We start from the raw sequence: 25,101 nt of genomic DNA on the forward strand, positions 1-25,101 counted from the left end.
AAAAGCTCAAAATTTGAGAGGATGAAGGTGAAAAAAGGAATGAAATAACTATAAATGTTCTTCCACTTCAAAAACTGTCTGACAACTGAGCCAAAAGACTCTGCATCTATCAGTGACTTCCTCTTCATGTGCCACAGAAAGAGTTCAACATGCTTTACAAAATCCATTACATTTTAAGACCGTTTCCAATATCTTCTACCATAAATCAAGAAATCCATTTATTCAAGGTTACTTATGGAGAATTAATCACACAGAAACTTTTAACAACTTCTTTTTCAAAAATTAAAGTACTTTACTGTACTTGGCATTCCTATACATAATGATGTGGATTCAAAGACTGAAAGCATTAAGAGCATATAATTAAAATCCAAGGACTTAAGACATTAAAAAATTTTTTTAATACATATAATTCTCTGTAACAAATATTCCAGAAAAATAAATCAGGATATAAACACAATATAATCTCCTCTAGATTTCTCTTCCCCTTAAGTGGCATTATATAACATAGGAAGTCGTTTCAAAATGCTTAATATCACCTCAAAAACAGGTAATCCATGGGGCACCTGCATGGCTCAGTCAGTTAAGCAGCTGGCTTCAGCTCAGGTCATGATCTCACGGTTCGTGGGTTCGAGCCCCGCATCAGGCTCTGTGCTGCCAGCTCAAAGCCTGGAGCGCCTGCTTCAGATTCTGTGTGTCTCTCTCTCTCTTCCTCTCCCCCACTCATGCTCTGTTTCTCTCTGTCTCAGTAATAAATAAAAACATTAAAAAAATTTAAAAAAGCACGTAATCCAAAAATCTGAAAAAGTGAGACCAAGAGAACTATGGGCATGATGCAGAAGGAACAAAAACTCATGAATTTTTTCCTAATGATTTTTAAAACCTATCTTCCTGATTTCAAGGGGAAATATATAAAAAGAGAAAAATAAACAGTAAGCTATACAAACTGTATAGCCTTTATTGATAGGGTATAGCCATTATGCCAAAATTCAGCCATCAATATACAACCTCATTTCCCATCTAAAGTTAATGAGAATGTATTTTACCTTAAAAAGGACATAGAGGCAAACTGCCAAGAATGAAAATATAACCTTAAAGTCTTAATTTCATAGTTCAAATATCAAAAGGAAGCAATCATTCCCCAAATCATGAAAACATGAAGTAACTACATAGAAAAAAATGGACATTTAGGTCATTTCATTCTTTCTTAAAATTATATAGTGAAAACAGATGTATTAATAACTTCAGACTTCAGATAGCATACTTCCTAAAGTCAGTATTCATTTAAAATAGACAAATGTTTACAAAAAACACTTAACTTAAATTTCATAGTTGCTTATAAAATGATACTTGAAAGATTGACCTGTATAGGGAAATAAGAGTCTTGTCAAGAGAGATGATAAACTATAAATATAAAATATACCACAGTGTTACAAATCTCATAGTGCTCTGTAAGAAGATGAATAAAGATAAGTTAATCTTTCTGGAGAAAAATTATTTAGCATTACAAATTTAAAATGTAAATTTAACATATGAATTGAATAAGGAATACATTTAAACCTTGTATTGCCACATAACCATCTCTTTTGTGGAAAACAATAAAAATGACACACTTTTTCAATAGGTGTACATCCAAACAAAAGGCTAATTTTTAGTTTTTCCTTTATTGGCAACTTTGGATGCATTTTTAGTTTTTGGTTCCCAAAGGGCATTTTTCACAAATCTTGAAGCTGCACCTCTGTCCAGCTTGCCGGCCTTTTTCTTGTCTGTTATTTCTTTGACTCTGTTCATGTATACTCTGATTCTTTCCTTAAAGATTAAAAAATAATAATAATAAGGCAATAGATTTACTAAGCTGTTCACCACCACTAAGTTTTATTATACTATACCTCAGTTAAATTCAACAGATATGCGTTTACTGCCTATTGAGTGGTGCTAGTAAGTACAAGTGACTAGGATAAACATGTTCCATGCTCTCCTGGAGTTCAGTCTGGGGGGAATAGACATTAAAAAGTCATTTCAGAGTGTTCTGATGTTTCAACAGAGGGAGAACTAGACAAAGACCCCACTTCAGAGATAAATATTGAATCGTTTATGTGTGGTTATATATTTTTTAATTTAGTATTAACCTAAATCCACATAAGTCTTATGTATCTAGAGTCTATAATCTAAAACAGAGCTCTCATATACTTGCAACATACAAACTAAACTGGAAATTTTTCTTAACGGAAAATGGATGGAGCAGTACTTAACTATTTTTTATTTTACTTTCTAATATCACAATTAAAATAAGCAAAATAAAAATATGAGATCTTTTGTTCAATTTCATAGTTTTGATCAATAAGCACATGACACTTTGATGAAAAATATAATTCTAATCAGGCTTTACGAAGTGAAAAGCAGAATAGGTTGCCGTATCACTTCAAATCTTCTGAGACCATTAATCAGAATAAAGGACTGTTCTATAGGTTGACTGGAAAGCTTAAATAATGGGGATGAGAGCCGTAAAACAGATAGTAAATGATTGAAAGCAAGTTTCATTAAAATAATCAAAATAGTTACAGAAATTTACACAGAAAAGTGCTGATTCCTAGAATTTTTTATTGTGAAAGGCTGACTACTCTGCTCAAAATCCTCTCATAGTCTCCATTTCTCTCAGAGTAAAAGCGCCAAGTCCTCCCCGCACTCCCCTGCCCCAGCCTTGATTTTCCTCAAACATCCACAGAGCCGCTCCCTCTCCCTTAACAGGCCCTGCCTTTCCCATTTGAATGGAATCTTTGTCAAGCACTCCAATCCCCCTTACCCTTCGCTATATTTTTTTCTCATAATCTATAACTTTCTAATATACTATATACTACATATACTTATTATTTGCTTATTATGTTAAATGCTTGTCTCCTCCACTAGATAGACTGGCATCTGCCACAAGGGCAGTGGTATTTTATCAGCTTTATTCACAGAGAAATCCTCTTACTTGGATATAACGCCTGGCTTCCAGTAAGCACTCAATTATTTGTTAAGTAAATAAACTATCTGCAATGCCTTTCCCCATTCATGATATATGTGACAAATAGATTTCCTCTCACACACTGACTCTGTGATCAATTAGTGATGTCTGTCAGAAGGTCAGAGAAGGGGAACAGGTTTATGTGTGCTTTCTTATGTGCCAACCCTCGTCCAGAATATGAATGTACTCTTCCATAAAGTGAGTTCTAATAGAGAAAAAAGATAATGATTTTATGCTTTTCCAACGACAGAATCAAGTATTAAAATACTATAAGTAACTTCATGTTAAAGGAAAAATGAGGAACTTTATAAATGTAAAGTCTATATCAGAAAGTTGAAAACAGATGGTACAGCGCATACTCCTTAAGACTTTAAACCCAGTACCACTGGTCAAATCAAGATCTCTGCCTCATATTGTTTTACATTTTTGCTTTAAGTATTTTTCACAATTTCTATATTTAAAATAAATTTGTTTTTCCCCAAAGAACTTTAAAAGAAAGTATCTTACTCCCTATGTTTATACAATGAAGACAAGAGATCTGGTTTACTCATTTTTTATAAATAAATGAGCAAGTACTTTAGTAAGTTGTAAATAACATACATATCAACACCTTAAGACTTGAGAATAATAATCCAGTGTCAAGTGTATTTCACATATTTACCTTACATTTTATAAACACAAAGGATAAATGTATTAGTATTCTTATTCATAAAGCCAAGGCAAGAAGGTAACCATAAGTTTGATTTCTAATTTTTTCTTTCATATTGAATGATTTAATTTTTGAAGTCAGCAAAAACTTGAAGATACTAGACCTTATATACTGTACTTATACATCTAAATGGAATACAAAGACAAACCTAGAAGATTTATTACAGGTTGTAAATATGTCACTAATGCAGAATTACTGGACAGTACACATACAACTGGTGCCAAAAAAGCTTTTAGCTTTGTTGCTGAACTGGATTCTTTACTGCTGAGAAAATGAATTAATGGAAGAATTGAAAAGGTGGGGGAGAAACTTTCCCGTCTTTGCTAGTAAATCAACTAGAATATACTTTTAAGAATTGTGTAAGAGTTTAAAAAAGGGTGAGGGGCAGTTGTAGTGATGCACAGGATTTCAAGAATTTATAGAAAAAATAATATGGAAGTTATAAATAATTACTTGAATTGTAACATTTTCCCATCCAGAGATTTATATAATATATAGAACACAAATTCCCTGACAAAAGCAAGGAAAAGAAACACTAAAGACACGATGAAATTTGGCTTTCATAATTTGGACTCTAAATAATTTTGTTCTCCGTAACTAGTGTGATAAAGGTACTGTGACCCTGACTTCAGGAAGATCACAACAAACAGTCATATAAAAAGAAATCCACTGCAAACTTACCAATTCCTGCTTTACTGGATGTTCCTTAGGATTAACTCCCTGAGTTGCCAAATAAACTACAAGACAAAGATTTCATGGGACAAAATGACATATATATTAACTGAGAGCATTAAATAAAATCTACTCACAAAAAAGAAACATCACAAAAAATGACAGAAGTTAAAATAAGATTTAATTTATGTAATATTAAATTTTATGTGGCTCATGGACCTCTGGTATACTGATTTAAAAGAAATAAATATCTGACTATTAAAACTGCTATAAAGTATAACTATAAATAAATTGCTAGCATTTAAAAAATAAACCCCCTTTGACATAATAAATAACTTGCTTTCTAATTAACTCCAAATTAATATACATACCCCAAAACATTGAATTTAATGTGTAAGCAGAAACTAAATCCACTTTTGCTTGTTCAAGGGGGTCCAACTATTTAAAAAAGAGAAAGAGAAAGAAAAAAGAAATACATACAATGAGCACCATCACATATTTTAATTTTCATCAAATACAACATATCAAAGAGATGTTTCTTTCACTGTCTATAATCCAATAACCAAATGATCTTGAAATTATTTGTAAAAAGAAAAAATTTTGTTGACCAGAGAATTTTGTCCACAAATTTTCACTTCAAGGTATCATCTTTAGTTAGACAAAGAATGTGTATAATCTAAGAAAAATTCTTTTCAATTACTTTAATTTCAGGAGTTACGATCTGGGCTTTGTATGTCAAAAGTAATTTATCAATATAAACATTGTACATGATGCATTTATGTATAAGAGGCAGGCTAAAATGCTTAGGCAATACCAAAGACAGAAGAAACATAATGAGATTTGTTTTAGACTGTCAAAGTCAATTTACTCTTTTTGTCCTATAGGGTTTCCAGAAACTCTGATAACATCATTGTAATACTTAAAAGGTCAAAGATAGAGTCTGTCAAAAAGAATGTTGTGAGTGCTCCTTTTTTCTCAAAACCATGTCAAAATAAAAATATAGTGAGGAAGTATTTCCTAAAGTTGGAGTTCTGGTTTGTTTTTTCCATATAAAAATACCCAAACACTTGAAATAAAGGGGAAAAGGAACACGCCACTAAGCTATGTCTTCTTCTATATGCTTTCGTAACATAGCACTCTGTTTTATAAATTACATTTTTAAAATACCTTCTGCAACAACTCATTTCTAGAAACAGACATCATGGTCTTCAGCATCTCATCCACAGCGCCAATGGAATTCTCAAATGCTGATAAATACTCATGAATTTCTACCGGGTAGTCTTCATTAATTTCTTCACCTGCCATTGTGACCAACTGGAAAAAAATTAAATTCTTAGAATTCATGGGAAACAAATTGCTCTTTAGCTTACAAAAGCAAAATCAATAGGTGATATAATGTATTTAAAAAGTGCTACAGGGGTGCCTGGGTGGCTCAGTTGGTTGAGCGTCCGGCTTCATCTCAGGTCATGATCTTACAGTTCGTGGGTTTGAGCCTTGCCACAGGCTCTGTGCTGACAGCTAGCTCAGAGCCTGGAGCCTGCTTCAGATTCTGTGTCTCCCTCTCTCTCTGGCCCTCCCCTGCTCACGCTGTCTCTCTCTGCCTCTCAAAAATAAATAAATGTAAAAAAAAAAATTTTTTTTAAGTGCTACAAGAGTTAAAACCTGAAGATAATTAAACAAATCTTCTTAGAATATAATTCTAGCGCAACTACCTTCAAACTTCCCCTCCTCAAATTATTTGAGGTGGGCAAAGGAAGAAGAGAACCCACCCAAGTCCACTAATGCTGTACATATTAGAGCCTCAATGCCTTTCAAGAATAAAAGATGTGACCCCCCCAAACATGGATTATCATTAATCAAAGTCCTACATTTAAAAAACTGTCTGTTGAAGTTAAAAACCACACAAAGCAATGAAAGTATGAGTATATCCTATCCGTATGTTTGCTGAGAAAAATAACAAGTAAAGCAAAAACATATATTTTAGCCCTTCTAAATAAAAAAAATTTTTTTCAATGTTTATTTTTGAAAGAGAGACAGAGAGACAGAGTGTGAGCAGGCCAGAGGCAGAGAGAGAGGCCGACACAGAATCTGAAGCAAGCTCCAGGGTCTGAGCTGTCAGCACAGAGCTGGACACGGGGCTCAAACCCACAAACCATGAGATGATTACCTAAGCTGAAGTCGGACGCTCAACCGACAGAGTCACCCAGGGGCCCCATAGCCCTTCTAAATTTAGATGTTGATCTAGCAGCATGGCATATTAAACTAAAAAATTAGAAAACCTTAGTTCTGAAATATCTTATGACTATTTATCACTAAAATCATTTTTAAGCCCATATATACATATATATTCTTTAAGTCTCTTAAAAATATTAATAACAAATTTAAAGAGTCCATAAATCTCATAAAGCCTACAAGAAGAAAAGAGGAAACTTGGGAGCAATAAACTATACGGTTTTCATTTAGGCTAGAGTATACCTTGACAGCCCATTCTTTCAAAATTCACATTTATATCTTAATATATAATATCTGTGTGAGAAAAACCAAAATCCACATCAAGGCATTTAATATGATATCTAAGAGCAAATTTTAGAAGCAATCCCCAGCCATACATACCATACCAGCTAAAAAAAAAAAAAAAAAGGTTTATTAGCTGAAAATACCTCATCCATATTACAAAGCTAAGCAGGACACCATCAAGAATGTGTGAAATAGCAAAGCATAGCAGAATTGAAGTTAAGAGACTTGGGCTTTCTGTCTTGCTTGATTACTGACTTTGTCACCTTAGATAAATCACTGAAAGTCTCTGGGCCTCAAATACTTCATCCATAAAATAAGACAGTTGGTCTAATGACCTGTAAAGTCCCTTATAGTTCTAAATGTTATGATGAGTATGTCACTTAACTTTAAAAAGTACTATTGGAATATTTAGTGACAATGTATCAACATTTCTATTCAACAAGTATATTCTGTTGAGACATCTGGTTTCACTTAAAAAAAAACCAAGGTAGTCCATCTGAAGATCACGACTTATGCTGTAAAGTTATGCTCTAACTGCTGTGCAACCAGCAATTAAACAAAGAACTCTGATAAGAGAAAAGCCTCACAGGAAGGAATTGTGACTTCCTGTTTCAAAAAGCTAACTGGAAATTTACATATCCCTCTCATCCTTCCCAAAACCTCTCCAAAATGACAGAAGAAATACAAAAATAAGTCCACTGTAACACTGGAAACCAAGAAGGGCATGTAGCCATCAGCATACCTCAACAGTACACATTTTTGTAAGCTAAAGAGCAAATGGGACCAGACTGATAGGAAAGAGATTCAAGGAGCCTGAAATCCCCTAGAGAGAGTGACAGACAGACAGACAGACAGACAGAGAGAAGGACAATGTAAGAATAACCCCACGATGAAGGGCAATAAGAGCTAGGCCATGAGGGCTGAAAACAGCTAAACCAATCTCTAGATCTGTGAAAGGCTCCCACAGCTGCTGCCCAAATACAGGTGTAAGTACAAAGAATAAATTGCAAATATAAAGAAGACTTAGTATTTCTTCTCTTTATGTAGAATTTTTTTTTAATTTTTTTAATGTTTTATTAATTTTTGATACAGAGAGAGACAGAGCATGAGAGGGGGAGGGGCAGAGAGAGAAGGAGACACAGAACAGGAAGCAGGCTCCAGGCTCTGAGCTAGCTGTCAGCACAGAGCCTGATGCGGGGCTCGAACCCATGAACGTGATATCTGACCTGAGCTGAAGTCGGAGGCTTAACCGACTGAGCCACCCAGGCGCCCCTATGTAGAATTTTAAGCCAATGAATTTGAATATCTGGATGAAAAGAATGTGGTGCTGAGGGAAAACAAAATCAATTACCAAAATTAACCTAAAAAGAAGTACATACACCAAATAGATCATTAGCCAAAGAAAAAAAATGTTTAAGTCAAAGATCTACCCTTCAAAAAGGCTCCAAGCCTAGAAGATATAGGTATTTTCTTTCAAACCTTTAAGCAACAGTTACTTCTTAGAGTGTTTAAATGTTTAAGAACACATTAAAAAAAGAAAAGAGGAAAAACTTAGATACCTATTTCATAACACAGACACAAATATACTCCAGATGAATTAAAAAGGTAAATGTATAAACTTATTAAAAGATTATATAAAACATTTACATAATCCAAATGAAACCCAAATGCTACAATAGGAAATGAATGACAGGTTTAACTATATAAAAACTAGGGGGGGGGGGGAATCCACATTATAAAAGTATACCATAAGCAAAGTTAAAAGGCAAGAAAGAACCTGTGAGAAAATATTTGCCAAAATATAAAAATGGACAACTTCAAATATATAAACAATTCCTACAAATTAAAAAAGATATCACCCATTGGACTGGCAATAATTTGAAAGATTAGCAAAGTTCAATGTTGGCAAGGGTATACAATGAAGGTTGGAATATAAACTGGTACAGATATTTAAAAATGTACATACCCTTTGACTCAGAAGATCCTCTTAAGAATCTAGCCTAGAGAAATCTCTGTATGCATACATACAAATTTATTAAAATGGACTCCTTGAACTCTTCTTTCAATCTCTCCCACTTTCTCTTGCATCGATCTTTCCCTCTGCTCCATCATTACCCATAAGCTTACATTTTATTTCTCCATCTTTGACAACAAAAGAAATACCTTGACTTCATACCCCTCCAGCAAAGCCTCATTTTTCATCCCTTGAGAGAAGTGTTTATACTAAGAGTCCCAATTCCTCTCCTTCCATTCTTTCTTGAATCTGCCACAGTTAGGCCCCCTCCTTCTCATTCAAAATTGCTCTTATCAAGGTCATCCAGAGAGCCACATTGTTAAATTCAATGGTCAATTCCCAGTTCTCGTCACTTGACATTGTTCACTCTCTTCATTTCCTTGGCATCACATTTTCTTGATTTCCCTCCTACCTCATGGATGCTTTCTTGGTCTCCTTTGCTGCATCCTTCTCATATCCTCAGCTTCTTATCCTTGAAATGCCCACAGGCATCCTTGATTCTCTTTTCCTCTCTAATTTACTCACTAGGTGAGCTCAGGGCTTTAAATTGCATTAATATACTGATGACTCCCAGGTCTTTATCTCCAACCCTGACCTCCCCACTGAACTCCAAATCGTATTTCCAACTGCTTACTCAATATATCTGGTTGATGTTAATAGCTTCTCAAACGTAATGTGCCCAAAGCCAAATCTTGCCTGCTATAGTGTTTCCAATTCTACCTTTCCAATTGTTCAGACCTAAAATTACAGAGTGGTCCTTGACTCTTCTCTCACCCTATCTTTAAGACATAGTTAGAGTATCACCACATCCTACCATTTCTATTTCTGGTCCAAGCCAGGTCAAGCTATCACTGTATCTTACCCAGATTGTTGCAGTAGCCTCCTAAATGGCCTCCTTGTTTACATCCTGAGAGTTTTTGATCATTACAAATCTAAGTCACATTATATCATAACTCTGCTTGGAAATTTTCAAAGGCTCATTATACCTCATTCAATAAAAGACAAAATCTGGGAAAAATGTGGGGTGCCTGGGTGGCTCAGTCAGTTGAGTGTCCAACTCTTGATTTCAGCTCAGGTCATGATCCCAGCATCAGGAGATTGAGCCCCACGTCAGACTCTGTGCTGAACACGGAACCCACTTATAATTCTCTCTCTCTCCCTTGGCCCCTCTCCCTTACTCATGTGTGGGCTCTCTCTAAAATAAAAATAAATAAAAATTTAGGTAAAAATTTTTAAAAATAATAAAGGGCAAACTCCTTACAGAGGCCTAAAAAGCCCTCTCTGCTGCCTCCTCTGTGACCTCATCTCCTCATTCCACTCCACCCGTAACAGTCTATGGCTCTTCCCTTTCACATCAGGTATGCCCCTACCTCAGGGCCTTTGCACTTCTTTCCTCCCTAGACTGCTTCTCCCCCACCAGGAGCTTCAGAGCACATTACTTCACCTTCACCAATCTCTCCTCAAAGGCCATCTGCAGGTAATCCTTCCCTGAATGCCCCTGTTACAGGCGCACACACCCTACTTCCAGCACTCCCATCTCCTCCGCCTCTGAGTCCTCAGTAGCATCCGGCTTATTTATTCATTTACAGGCTGACCACCTCAAAAAGAAGGGAACTACATGAGAGCTGAAATTTTTGTGTTTTATTCACTAGAACTGCCCAACAGTCAATAAACACTTGTTGAATGAAAAATCTCTAACAAAATACTGGAAATACTAATCTAAAATATTCATCAATAAATGAATTCAATTAAATGAATTATAGCACATCCATCCAAGAGAATATTAAAAACAAAGAAGTCTTTATGTAGTAACACACAATGAGAAATGGTGAAAAAATTCACAGAACATTGTATACAAAACAATATGTATCTAACATATGCCATTTGTTTCTAAAAGCCTGTGTATATATGAAGATATATAGAAAAAGCTCTGGAAGGAGATATACAAAAAAGAGACATTCTCTCTGAGAAGGGACAGAGATTAGGGAATAGGATCAAAGCTGACTCATTTTCCTAACTCTTCATTCTTCATTGTTTAAATTTTGTTATTTCAAAAAACAAGTATTAAAATTATAATAAAAATAAATAATCATTAAGTTTAAATAAAGCCATGTTTTAACAAAGTTTTTGGCTTTTAACAAATACTGCAAGTATAAAAAATACAAAAAGGCCTTTATTTAAATGTGAATTTTTTCATCCAATTTTTCTATTAAAGAATAATTTTCCTCTCCAGAATCATGATGGGGATTTTCCCTGCAATTATTCCTGGTCCCTAAGCCCCAATAAACAAGTAGTTATTTATTATTAAAATGGGTGGGGGTAAACACTGCAAAGCAGTAAGAATAATTACCCTCATTAAATATGAACTGAACCACTTGTCTTTTACCTAACTAAAGAATAAAGGCAAGGCCAACTACAAAATAATGGTTCTTCTATTGTCAGAAATTCCCTCCAATTCATATCATTTCTTCTAACAGTTTATATACACAGTTCCTGAATATGTGTTCTTTCCACAGGAAAAGTTACAAGGAGAGAACTGCAGAAACTTCCCTCTGTTCCTTTTGTTACTCAGATCCCAGGATGGCGCCATGCATGTATGGTATTAGCAGCAATGGCAACCATTTGAAAATCACTGCCTATGAGCCAGACACTATTCTAAATATACACATTAACTCATTTACTTCAGATTCAATAACTTGCCCAAAGTTGTACATGGGAAAATGTCCAAAGAAGGGAAAGAAGAAAAGAACTTACCCTTCCCACGTTCTATAGGTATTTCTCACCCTTCCACCTCCTCCTTCTAAAGTACCAACAGCAAAGGTGGCGGTGGAAGAGGACATGAGAAAATTTGCCTCTTTCCATCTCTAAGGTCTGGCTGAGACTAAAGCGCAGAGAGAGGGGGGGACCTTCTTAGTAACTCCTATAGGATTTACTGCCACTTCTTCCTCTCACTGGTAAGGAAAACCATAGTACAGGCAGGAGAAAAGAGGGGTGCACAGCATCACACACAGAACAGAAGCCATGCCCCTATCTCCTGCCCTTGATTCTCTTACTTCAGGGAGGGGAGTCCAGCCAGAATCTAGGAGTCACCCTCACCCCTTCCTCAGGACCCAAAGCCCATCAGTTTGGCCTCCTTAATGTCCTTACATTTCCTCCACTCTAACTACATTATTGTAAGAGCCTTTGAGTAGTCTCCCTACTGTCAATATTTTCCACTCCCAATTTTGAGACGTTACAAAATATGATTTTTCTATAAAGATACTCTGGTCATTTTACACCCCTGCTTAAAATCCTGCAAAGTTCCCCATCTCCTCAGTAGGATGCCAGGCCTATTATGACATGGAACTTGCTTGTCTGACTAACCTCACCTTTCATTGCCTTCCTCTTCCAATCCTATAGCTGCAGCCGCGATAGCAGTTTTCCAGATGTGCCGTGCTCATTCACTCTAACCCTTCACCTACCTGGTTCTCTGTACAGTAACTGTTCTTCCCACTTAACTTTGTTCAAACTTTGCTTATTTTTGAGGTTTTGCTTCCTCCAGTGAAGTTTTCTCTGAGTGCCGCCCTGCCATTCTCTCTGGAGAAACACAATTACAAGCTGCCATGTCACCTAAAACACTAGCTGGTAATGTCTACTGATGTACTTGACCTCCCTTTGACTACAAGCTCCTTGAAGGGGCTGTGTCATACTGTTGGCTGACACACAGAATGACTACGTCTCGATCTGCCCAGGACAACCCCAGTTTATACCTGTTGTTCAGTTTGCCATCCGCTCAGCTCCCCATTTCTCTTTCACAAGTGCCAGTTTGAACAAAAAGTCATACGGTCACCCTAAAAAAGTAGGTTCTCTGACCCTTACCACCACTCCCCACCCCACTTTGTCAGGGGAGTTGCTCCTGGTTCCAGTCAGAGCTCACCCAGGCAGCAGAACAAATAGGAGATATATATATATATATATATATATATATAAAAAGAGATTTATTGCAAGAAAACAGGTTTGTGCAACTGTGGGGGGCTGGCTAAATAATTCTAAACTCTGCAGGGCAGGCCATCAAGAAAGGGCATACTGGAACTCCTGGCTACAAGCGGAAGCTGCTGTCCACAGGTGGAATCTCTGTTTTGTCAGGGAATCCTCAGCTCTGCATCTAACACCTTTTAACTGATTCATGGATTTTAATCACATCTACAAATACTTCTACAGCAACACCTAGATTGGTATTAGACTAAATATCTGGGGGCTGCAGCCTCGCTAAGGTGTCACATCAAAAAGACCATCACAGTCCTGTAAGCTTCCAGAACCACAACAGAAAAAGTAGATTCCTAGTCTTACAAGTTGTTGTTCTGACAGAATTTCCCCACATTAGCCTTGTTAGTCCTGATTGTCAGGTTCCCCAAGTAATAAAACCAGACTTCAAATTCCAGCTAACAAATTGTGAAGGAATGACAAATTTTAAAAAATATGTATCACCATTTTGCAACCCCTAATGAAATTATAGATTCAGGCAACAATTACTGACAGATAAAGGGGTGATGGGGAAGTTTACAATGGAGGGGTGAGAATGTCACTAATTTTTTTTACGTTTACGTATTTTTGAGAGAGAGACAGAGTGCAAGATGGCTTAGGAGAAGACAGAGAAGAGAGGGAGACACAGAATCTGAAGCAGGCTTAAGGCTCTGATCTGTCAGCACCAGAGCCCAACGTAGTGCTCAAACTCACTTACAAGCCATGAGATCGTCACCTGAGCCGAGGCTGAATGCTTAACCCAGCCACCCAAGCACCCTGAGACAGTCACTACTAAACCCAGGGATCAATCTTCACATCACTGAAAGTAGGACACAAACAAATTATGAATTTCCTGATGTTAAGCAATGTGATGTACACAGCACCATCTCTGTAGCATGACCAACATCCCAAAAAAGTGGAATCTGAACGTAATTGAGCCTTTAAAGCTAACCTCCATTTTACAGGAAATACAGAGGGCAAAGTTAACAACATCACATGAAAGCAAAAAGACAAATCTAGAATGAGAAATACTCTGTTGGACAATTGACCTGGTTTCTGTAACAAATAAATGGGATGAAGAAAAACTAAGAAAAGGGAGAGGAGGTAGAGGAAGAAGAGATTAAGGAGATCTGGGAGAGCTAACAACCAAATGGAATACATAGACCTTGTTTGGATCTTGATTCAAATCACATGTAAAAAGATATTTTTGAGACAAATCTGAACATGGATCAGATGTTAGATGACACTAGGAGATCACTGATAATTTTGTTATGAAATTAGAATTCAGCTATGAAGGGTGTCTGAGTGGCTCAGTCAGTTAAGCCTCTGACTCTTGATTTCAGTTCAGGTCACGATCTCACAGTTCGTGGGATTGAGCCATACATCAGGCTCTTCGTTCACAGCACAGAGCCTGCTTGGGATATTCCTTCTTTCTTTCTCTCTCTCTCTCTCTCTCAAAATAAACAAACATACAAAAAAAAAAGAATTCAGCTACAAAAATGGCATTATAGTTATATTAGACAATATCCTTATCATTTAAGGATGCATACTTAAGTACACAGGGATAAAATTATAAGACATATTGAATTTGCATTTAAAAAAAAGCTAGCCCTCATGAGTTAATTACACTTTGAGAGTCAAGATAAGAACCTATGTACATTATTTCTATAGTGAAATTAGATAGCTAACTCACAAATTAACATTTGGAATATAACTCAATTCATAAACTGAAAACCCCCTAAATAGAAAGCACAGTCAAGAATACTTAAGCAGCTCTACTAAATCTCATTTCAATTCCAGATATAATTGGGGGGTAACAGGAAGCTAGGTTACTGGGAGTGCTCACCAGATCTGTGATAGTTGTTGAACAAAGCTTATAAAAACAGACACTGTGGCCTTAAATGAGGTGTGTATTACTAACATTCCTAACAAAGGCTGACATTCCAGAGTGTCTAATTATTTCAATAATGTCGCAGATTTCCTTCTAAAAAATCCTGATGCTGTATACTTTATCTGCCTCTCCTAAAAATGTATACATGCAAAAATGAATAAACAAACCAACAAACCAAATCTAAAGTCATATGTAAAACTAGGGAAAATATTTGCAACAAAGACAGATAAAAAGGAACCTCTACAAATCAACTTAATAACAAAGATAATACCTATAATCCAAATGAAAAATGAACAAAGAAAATCAGCAGTTCACATATCAAGGAATCCAAATGACCAATAAGCATAAAGAAAGCTACTCAATCTTAGAATTAAAGAAACATAAATTGCTAAAACAAGATGCCACTTTTCATCTATCAAGCAAGCCAAAATTAAGAAGATTGATAGTATCTAGTATGGGCAAAGGTGAGGAGAAAACAGCCTCTCATTCATTATTAACTGGTGTGTAAATTGAGTATGGGGGGAGGCGGGAATTTGGCACTGTGCTTCAAAATAGTGTATGTACAAATTCTTTGACCCAGCAATTTTACTTCCCAAAGAGTAACTTTCACACAAGATAATGTTCAAGGACATTTACTGCAACACACTAAAATACTGAAACTTTAAAGTAGGGAACAATCTACATGCCCATTTAACTGGTTAAATAAATTATGATATATTCATTCAATATAATACTCTGATGCTGTGAAAAAATATAGAGCTCAGATTGATTCCTAAGATATATTAAGTCAACAAAAATTGAACAGCACATATAATACACCCACTTGTTTTTAAGAACATCTGTTTTAAGAACATAAACATTTGTATATGCATGTAAGTCTCTTAAAGGAAAGAAAAGAAACTTAACTATGGCTACTCCTGGGAAATCAAAAAGCAGGACGGCAAGGGAGCACATTTTATGTTATACTCTCAGAATTATGATTTTTAAACAAAATATATAACATAGTAATTATCTATATTATATGTTAATAAGTTTTTCAATTCTTTGATATTCATTCACAAATACACCAGATAAAATCTCATTTCCCCAACTTAGCAGCTAAAATCAAACCTATATTCTTTAGCTTTATTATATTCAAATAACCATATGAATAGATTCCCTTCTCTACACATAAATTTTCTAGCCAACATGAGGCCATTTGCTCCCTATTCTCACAGTACAAAAGCCTTTCTGGATGTGTGCCATCCTTGGAACTCCTAAAGTTGCAAGGACTCCAAGCCACTGTGATTTTTCGCCTGCTCAACTCCACACCCTTATGTGCACTAGGTACAGAGTCTCACAGGATCCTTGTTTCTCCTTATCACTGTTGTAATTTCATATTTCTGTAATTATCTGATTAACGTCCATCATCCACACTAGACTGTAAGCTAAGCCTCACACAGAGTAAGTCTTCGCTCAGTATTACATTCCAAGTATCACAGCAAAATGTCACAGATACTAAATAAATATCTATTAAATATGTAGAAAAAATGTTATTCATTCACATGGCATTGTAGACTATGTGCTAAGAAGATAAGGAAAAATAAAGGAATTGTTGGGGTACCTGGGTAGCTCAGTCGGTTAAGTGTCCGGCTTCGGCTCAGGTCATGATCTCGCGGTTCGTGAGTTCGAGCCCCGCGTTGGGCTCTGTGCTGACAGCTAGCTCAGAGCCTGGAGCCCATTTCAGATTCTGTATCTCCCTCTCTCTCTGACCCTCCCCTGCTCGCACTGTCTCTCTCTGTCTCTCAAAAATAATAAATAAATAAAAAGCATTAAAATTTTTTTTAATTAAATAAAAAAATTTTAAATCTTATAAAAAGGAATTGTCAGGCAACTGAGACAGACCTGGTTGGGGTTTTGTGAATTTCTTTAGCAGTGTTCAGTAGGCCTAAAGCAAGAACAAGTACCAAGAATGCAGGAACTGGCTGACACAAAGGAAAGGACTTGCAAAAGTATCTTTACAACATCAGCCTGGGAGACATGGCCTTAAAGGGAAAGAATAAGGCCTTTCCCTCTGCTGTGAATACCCGCTCTCCTAATCCGTCCCCAATATACTTAGCCCAGAGAAACAGTTAAGTCTTTAAACCAATATCAAATGCCCTCTCTTCTAAGTCGGGGAGAGTGAGGGACTCAGATCAAGGGAGACTACTGAATACTGAAAACGAACCATGGACTGAAGGGGGAGGGGGAGGGAGGGAGGGGGTGATGGTCATGGAGGGGGGGCACTTGTGGGAAGAAGCACTGGGTGTTATATGGAAACCAATTTGACAATAAACTATTAAAAAAAAATGCCCTCTCTTCTAAAAAGGAGAAATTTCTTCTTTGCTCTCATGGTTCTCCAGACTTAGTTATCATATATCCATCAATCATACACATTTTCATGTATCTTGATAAATTCAAAGGTGTCAAACCTCATTTTACTTGATCCATTCATTCATTGCACTTGACAAAAATGAACACACTTCTTGGCCCCGAATCCCACATTAGATTCTCAAAACTATCCCTATCCCTCAGTAATTATTCATTCTGCCTCCTTTGCTAGTTCTTCATCTCCCCAAACCAATAAAGGCTAAAATGCCTAAGGATTCAGGGCTTGTATGACTTTTTCTGTTTATATTCCCTCCTTTGGTGATTATCTCCAGTCTCCCAATTTTAAATACCATCTGTTCACTGACAACTCCCAAATGTTCTTTTCTAGCAATGATCTACCCCTACTGAACTCCAGACTTGGTAGACTCAACATCTCCACTTGGATGACTAATAGACATCTCAATTCTAGTGTGTCATAAGTCAACTCCTAATCTTCCCCCACAAAACTGCCCTCCCATAGTTTTTCACTTCTTAGTTAATGGCAATTCCCCCCTCTAGTTGTTCAAGCCCCAAATCCTGACAATTATCACTCTCCCACATTTAATCCATAAACAGCTCTGTTAGCTTTACCTACAATATTGAACTGCTACTCACCATATTTACTTCTTTCCATCCTATGAAGCTGCTATAATCTCATGTGATTTATAACAACACCTTCCTAATTAGTCTCCTGGCTTTTGCCTATGCCACTCTTCAACAATCTGTTCTTAATACAGCAGCCAGAGTGATCCTGCTAAAAACCTAAATAGGATCATGTCAGTCCTCTGCCCAAAACACTCCACTGGTATATACCGTCTATGCTATTCCTTCAAGGTGGGATTCATGTTGCATGACATTTGCATCTGCACATGAATAACATAATGTCTTGCCACATATTAGGTTCTTAGGAACTAGTTAACTGTCTAAAACCAATGAAAGTAAACTGGAGACAAATTTTGGAGAATCTTAATATCAGATTAGAATTTATACTTAAATATAATAGGAAGTCACCACACCACATGAACCCAAAAGAAAAATATACCATAATGTACATTCTAGGACTATTTCCATTCCTATGCTAAGTAGAGTTACATACAATTATGAACTAAGCCAGAAAAAAATCCAATTTATAATTGTTTTTGGAACTACAGAGACATATGCAGATGTCACACCAGAATTCTATTACCATAATGATCTTTTTGCACTGCATTATCTTAGAAAATAATGGTGAAACATATATAGAACAATCTGTCAATAATTCACTCCTTTGGCAGGCAACCCATGTTAGTGCCACCTATAATTCTCCTTCAAACTTACAGTAAAATCCCTGAGAGGATTAACTTTTTCCTTTAAAGGTGTTAACCTCTGAAAAACAAATTTAGGGGCACCTGGGTGGCTCAAATGCTTAAGCCTCAGGCTCTTGATTTCAGCTCAGGTCATGATCTCATGGTTCCTGAGAACTGTGTTTGAGCCCGGTGTCAAGCTCTGCACTGACAGTGCACAGAGCCTGCTTGGTACTCTGTCTCCCTCTCTCTCTACCCCTCTCCTGCTTGCTCTACCTCTCTCAAAATAAATACTAAAAAAAAAAATTTATCCCAAAGCCCAATAACAGTAATAGAAATTACAAAACATTGCTCAAGATTCAGATGAATAATTACATCAGATTATAATGAATTTACTTTGATTATTTAATGTTAATGTTTAATTCAAAGTATTTTCAAATTTATAGATATGAAGCAGCAAAACTACCTTCCAAAACCATGGAATTTGCTTATTACAATATTCTCATCTCTAAAAGAGTAACAGTATATAGGACTATTGTGAAAGTTAAATGAATAATATTGGTAAAGCTATTAGAACAGTGCATGGCTCAGTTATCACTATTAACTAGTAGTAGTAGTAGTTATTATTTTACTAATGTGAAAATGATCAAATGCCCTAATCCAATGTGGACTATTCAAAGCCAAACTTGAAGGGTCAACTGTTCGGAAACAGTAGCTGAGATAGCACATATCAAGAACCATTTGAAACTTAAAAGCAGTTATGAAAAACTGTATCACCTCTGTACTGTGATACATACAATATAGCTATCTGAAGGCAGCTATAACATCCTATAGCATTTTGGAAAACCACTGTTCACAGTGTCACTATTTTATCTTTCAATAAAACAATCAGTTCTAGCATCTCCATCAATCACAAACGGTTCTCTCAATTTGAATAGTCGGAATTTTTTTTTTGGATCCAACATTTTTGGAACCAATGTCAACATACAATCAATTCTCGCTTTAGTATATTATTAGACAGTCCAAAGAGGTTAATAAGCGGGACATACACATCTTTATCAAGCAAAAATTGAATTGCGGTCAACACACAGGAAAACATTAAAGATAATTTGAAACAGAAGTTTGAACCGCACTTAACCTTCCTGAGGTATAAAGGAAAACTTTCTTGAGATTACCCACTCTAGATTAAATCGAGATTAGCCTACCGACTCAAGTGGGCTAATCCTGCAGCAGCAGGTAGTTTGTGATCATACTGTTGAACGATACATGCGGATAACATACTAAAGTTATTCTACACTTTCCACTTTGGCCTTCCTCCCTAAACAAGATTTGACGGCAGCAGAAAATTGAGAAGTCATTTAATTTCTCCTTCACCTTCCAGTATTTGAGGGGAAGACCTGAGAAGAAGAAAAGTAAAGGCCAGACAGAGAAAGACGTAAGGGGCCAAGGTTAGCCAAAGCCAATAAGCCCAAACGGGAGTGCTGAAGCAACGCTGCCCCCAACGCTCGGGTGTGAGCGTTGTGAAGGCTAGGCAGCTGGACACGCTCATCACAGTCCACCAGGGGATAAAATGCGAGACTCCCATAAGAAGCGAACTTTTGCAGAAACACGAGAAAAACTCAAACCCCAGCTTCGACTAATACCTCGCCGGCCTTCCACTCCGGTCTCCGGGAAAAGCAGTCGGACAATGGTGACGTCACTGAGGCGCCGCCTCTGTCCAGGGCGCCAGCGGCGCGGTTTGATAACCTCACGCTGCTCGCCCCGCCCCCGGCTCCTTTTCCCGAGCCTGTGCTCTCTAGTGCCGCCTCAGGCCAAAGCCGTGGAAAGAGTTGGGGCGTGAAGCGATTACTTGTTACTAGATTTGTATTGGCCGACGCCCACCGTAATACAGGCTGAGCATATTGAACCCGGAAACGAAGTTAGTTACTAAAGCTTTGGTCAAGTTTTTATTTTTGTTTAAGCTGGTTCCGAGACCCTGGTTCTTACTGCACTCCCCTTGCCCACCTCAAAATTAACCTTCTAGAGCAGACTTCCAAATTTTCTGTCGCAAAAGCGCAGATTCTTTATTTTTACAATTCATCGCCAAAAGATGCCTTTGTAAAATACAGCAAAAATGAAGTTCTTGAAATGCGGAAAAGGCAAACTACGAGTCCAGATTTTTCATTGTTAGTTTCAATAAACAAAATTATATTTTAATAAATACAGTCAGAATATGGGAGGAAAAACTGTTAAGTGAAATGTAGTAGTAATTCCCTCTTACCATGGTTTCACTTTCCTTGGTTTCAGTTACCTGATGTTAACCTCAGTCATCATCCACAGCTGATCCTCCTTCTGATGAATTATTGGAAGATCAATAGTAGTCTTATACCATTTTTACAATGCCTGCATCATTCATGTCACTTCATTTCATCACCTGGGCATTTTGTCATTTCACATCATTACCAAGAAGGGTAAGTACAGTACAATAAAGTATTTTGAGAGACCACATTCACATAGCTTTTATTACAGTATATTGTTAAAATTGTTCTATTTTATTATTAGTGTTGTTCATCTCTTTAGTGTGCCTAATTTACAAAGTAAACTTTATCACAGGTATGTATGTATAGGAAAAATCGTATATATAGGGTTCAGTACTATCTGCAGTTTCAGGCTGCTTGGAGGGGGAGGTGTTGGCCCTTGGACCATATTCTCTAAGGACAAGGTGGGGACTACTATAAGTGATTAACAGCATCATTTTCATATTCCTAAGTTTTTATATATATTACATATACATGAAGTAATTATATTATGTCCCTTAAACAAATATAGTTACAAGTCTGCTCTATCTCAGTAAAACTGGTAAGGGTGAGGGAATGGGGAGGAAAAGAAAAAAAGAAAAGTTATCCAAAATCTCCGGGTCATGGGAGGTGGAGGTGGGGTGTAATACCTCCTGATAGCATTTGAAAAGCACTGCCTTATGCTACATCACGGTTTCCTTTATTCCATTTCACATCAAGAGGATGAATTCACCTCAGTACTAGTGAGTACTCCAGACCTTGGCTGCAGGAAAAGAGACTCAATATATAACAATATGGCTGGCCTTGGAACTGAAAGACAGAGGCACTGACAGCATTCCCAGAGTAGATGGATTCCTTCCCATTTGATTACTTCACAGTAGAAACAATGGTGGGTTATGCAAAATTAGCTGTTTGGGACATTCAAGCTATGTGACACTGGGCAAGTTACTAGTCTCTGATCCTTAGTATTCTTACTGGGAAATTAGAGTCTGATAATAACTATGAGTCAAATGAGACACCATAACTGTTTTCCACAGTGCCCAGCACAGAGTATGCATTTAATAAACATTAATTATTAGTAACAGTAATTATCACTTTACAATATCATCTCTAAAAATGAAGGAAATTAGAAAATTCTAATGTTGATTAAAAAAGAAAATTCTGATGTTGAATTTAGGGAGTTTCTTAGATCTTAGTATTCAAACTATGTATAACAAAACAAGCTCCCAACTAATATCAGAGTAAAATATAATTTTTTTCTAATTTCTGAAGGATAGCATACAAAAATCACTGTTACAACCATCATAATAATAATCATCTCAGGTGAGATTCATCAGTAGATGCTAAAACTATTAGGTGAAAGTTTGATGGAGAACGGGACATATACACCACCTTAAAACACTTCATGACAGATTACTTTTGAATGACAAAAGTAAAAATGGTAATCTTACAATAGTAAAATCTGATAGAGAACCAACTGTTCTATTTTAGCACCACTAATGAGACAAACTGACATCTCATGCCTCGTTTCATGATGCACTTAGAAATACTACACCATCATTTAATGTATTATTCCTGCCAAAGGGTATTATTTGAATCTGATCCTCAGAAAATATTAAACACACCCAAAGTGAGGGGCATTCTTTAAAAAAAACAAATTCTATTTCAAAAATGTTAATGTCATGAAGAAAAAAAAAGAGAAAATATCCTAGATTGAGAAACTAGAGAGATACAACAGCAAAAGACAATGCATGATCCTGGATTGAATCCCAAATCAGTAAAAAAAAAAAAAAAGCTCTATAAAGAGTATCATTGGGACAGTTGGTGAAATTTAATATAGGTTTTATATTGAATCATAGTGTTAAATCTATGTTAAATTTTTTGTGTTTCAAAATTGCACTATGATTATGTTAGAGAATGTTCTTGTTCGCAGGAAATGCATGCTAAAATATTTAGATTAGGGGTAAAGGCCATGTTATCTGCAATTTACTCTCAAATAATTTCAAAAAATATTAATAGTAATAATAATAGTAATTGAAGACATATCAAATGTAGCAAAGTGTTTGCTTTATAATTGGTGAATCTAGGTGAATGGTATGAGAGAGTATTGTATTATATTTGCAACTTGCTATAAATGTAAAATACAGAAGGCAGGAGGGAAGGAATGAAGAAAGAAAGAATGAAAAAGGAAAAGAAAGGGAGGAGGGACGAAGGGAAGGAGGAAGATGGATGGGAGACCAGAGGGGAAGAGCCTTCTCTGAAATGCAGCAGTTTTGCTTTATAGGTGGTTTGTTTACAAAACTCCCATCTGGTTTGTGAGCTTTAAGGACCTGGGATGAAAAAATTACTACAGGTTATGGTCTATGTGTACAAAATATTACTTTGCAGAATATTGCCCATTGCCACTCTGCCCTCCCTCAATTTTGAAAAGTAAAGTGCAGATGATATTATTATACAATTACAATAAGCTTTGTTTCTCTCTTTGTTTCATATATCATGAATTAAAAAACAACTGTCGGGGCGCCTGGGTGGCTCAGTCAGTTAAGCCTCCAGCTTCGGCTCAGGTCAGATCTCACGATCGTGGGTTCGAGCCCCGTGTTGGGCTCTGTGCTGACAGCTAGCTCAGAGCCTGGAGCCTGCTTCTAGTTCTGTGTCTCCTTCTCTCTCTGCCCCTCCCCCTCTCATGCTCTGTCTCTCTCTGTATCAAAAATAAATAAAACATTAAAAAAACAACAACAACAACAACTGTGAACCTCTCCACACCAGCATTTGGATGCATATTCTCATTCATCAATCTCATTTTTTAATCATTGAGCCAAAAGTAGCCAAATCACCCTCTCCCTACTTCTCAGGCTGGATAGTGAGAATAAATAAGCAGGTGAGGCTGCTTTACCACTGAGCCTCCCCACACTCCACTCATCTTCCAGCCTTGCAGGAGAGAGACTGATGGAAAGTAAGCTTTGCTCAGACAGGTAGGTACTAAAGGATGGAAATCCCTACATGTATGCCCAGCCCCACTTGGGGCCCTGACTTGCTAGTTCAGAAGACAATCCGCAATCTAACTCCATCTGATTTGACTCCTGGTGTAAGAAACAGAAAAATTCCAGACAATGAGAATTTAGGAGCAAATTAGGCTTAGTTCAGGGAGGTCATCAGTATTTCATGACACCCTGAAGGAATGCCCAGATGGTAATAATATTCTATCTTGAAACCAAGGATAGGAGATGCTAGGGAATAAGCAATTGATGCCATCACCATCTCTACTGTTTATCTAAATAACTTAAATAGATGAGCCCCTTCCTCTTCTTCTTCCTATTTCTTTGTGCTTTTTTCTTCCTTTCCTTATTGTTGTTTTGTTTTCTGGGCGTTAAAGAGTATTTGATTCATTTGAAACCTCTGGTGAGATGGGACAGTTTAAGCTAGGTGTCAGCTCATAAGTCATTCTAAATACACAAAAAGTTACGTTTCTTCCCTTATTGTCCTAGTCCCTTCACACTGCTGTAACAGAATGACACAGACTGGATGCCTTATAAACAATAGTCAGCTACTTCCCACAATTATGGAGTCTGAAAGTCTGAGCTCAGGGACCAGTAAGGTTGGGCGAAGGCTGTCTTCCAGTTGTAGGTTGTGAACTTCTTGTGTCCTCACTTAGGGAAGGCAGAAGGGAGTTCTCTCAGACCTTGGTAAAAATCCCGTCATAAGGACTCCTCCTTCATGACCTAATCACCCCACCAAGGCCCAGCTTCTAGTATTACCACCTAGGACATTAGGATTTCAGTATGAATTTGGGGGAGAGACAAGCATTCAGGCCATAACACTCATCTTCACCTCAATGTGCTTTTTCTAATTTCTAATTTCTAATTTTCCTAAATTATTTACATCAAAAAATGGAGTAGGGACACCTGGGTGGCTCAATCAGTTAAGCATCTGATTTCAGCTCAGGTCATAATCTCACAGTTCATGAGTTCGAGCCCTGCATTGGGCTTTGTGCTGACAGCTCAGAGCCTGGAGCCTGCTTCAGATTCTGTGTCTCCCTCTCTCTCTGCCCTCTCCAGCTTGTGCTCACTTGCTCTCTCTCTCTCTCTCTCTCTCTCTCACTCTCTCTCTGAAAAATGAATAAATGTTAAAAAAAATTTTAATGGAAATAAGACAGGATTTTTTTAGATATTTATTCTATTTTTATTCTTTTTTTAATAGTTTATTGTCAAATTGGTTTCCATATAACACCCAGTGCTTCTCCCCACAAGTGCCCCCCACCATGACCGTCACCCCCTCCCTCACTTCCCCTCCCCCTTCAGTCCATGGTTCGTTTTCAGTATTCAATAGTCTTTTATGATTTGTGTCC

At 36.9% G+C, this 25,101-nt stretch overlaps 1 protein-coding gene across 2 annotated transcripts; it reads right to left on the reverse strand.

Annotated features, from left to right (window-relative positions):
* Nucleotides 1–925: 925 nt before the first annotated feature.
* Nucleotides 926–20,180, reverse strand: C1D (C1D nuclear receptor corepressor). 2 transcript variants are annotated; one of them, XM_029937493.1, is made up of 5 exons: nt 20,124–20,180; nt 5,553–5,699; nt 4,757–4,823; nt 4,395–4,450; nt 926–1,806 (listed from the first exon to the last, which is right to left on the reverse strand). In XM_029937493.1, exons 2-5 carry the CDS (start codon nt 5,688–5,690, stop codon nt 1,642–1,644), a joined length of 426 nt encoding a protein of 141 aa, XP_029793353.1. In that variant the 5' UTR covers nt 5,691–5,699; nt 20,124–20,180; the 3' UTR covers nt 926–1,641. The 2 variants fall into 2 exon arrangements, with proteins under 2 accessions (XP_029793353.1, XP_029793355.1); XM_029937495.1 differs by lacking the exon at nt 20,124–20,180 and adding an exon at nt 16,413–16,455.
* Nucleotides 20,181–25,101: the final 4,921 nt, after the last annotated feature.

This window comes from Suricata suricatta, chromosome 4, assembly GCF_006229205.1.
Source record: "Suricata suricatta isolate VVHF042 chromosome 4, meerkat_22Aug2017_6uvM2_HiC, whole genome shotgun sequence".
In the NCBI taxonomy this organism is placed as follows: Eukaryota; Metazoa; Chordata; class Mammalia; order Carnivora; family Herpestidae; genus Suricata; species Suricata suricatta.

What these genes read in the sequence shown, in the direction of transcription:
- C1D (XM_029937493.1), bottom strand. Translation starts at nt 5,690, where the DNA reads ATGGCAGGTGAAGAAATTAATGAAGACTACCCGGTAGAAATTCATGAG. An exon ending in GAAATGAGTTGTTGCAGAAG is followed by an intron (nt 4,824 to 5,552) that starts GTATTTTAAAAA and finishes TTTTTTAAATAG; the next exon opens with TTGGACCCCCTTGAACAAGC. An exon ending in ATCCAGTAAAGCAGGAATTG is followed by an intron (nt 1,807 to 4,394) that starts GTAAGTTTGCAG and finishes TTAATCTTTAAG; the next exon opens with GAAAGAATCAGAGTATACAT.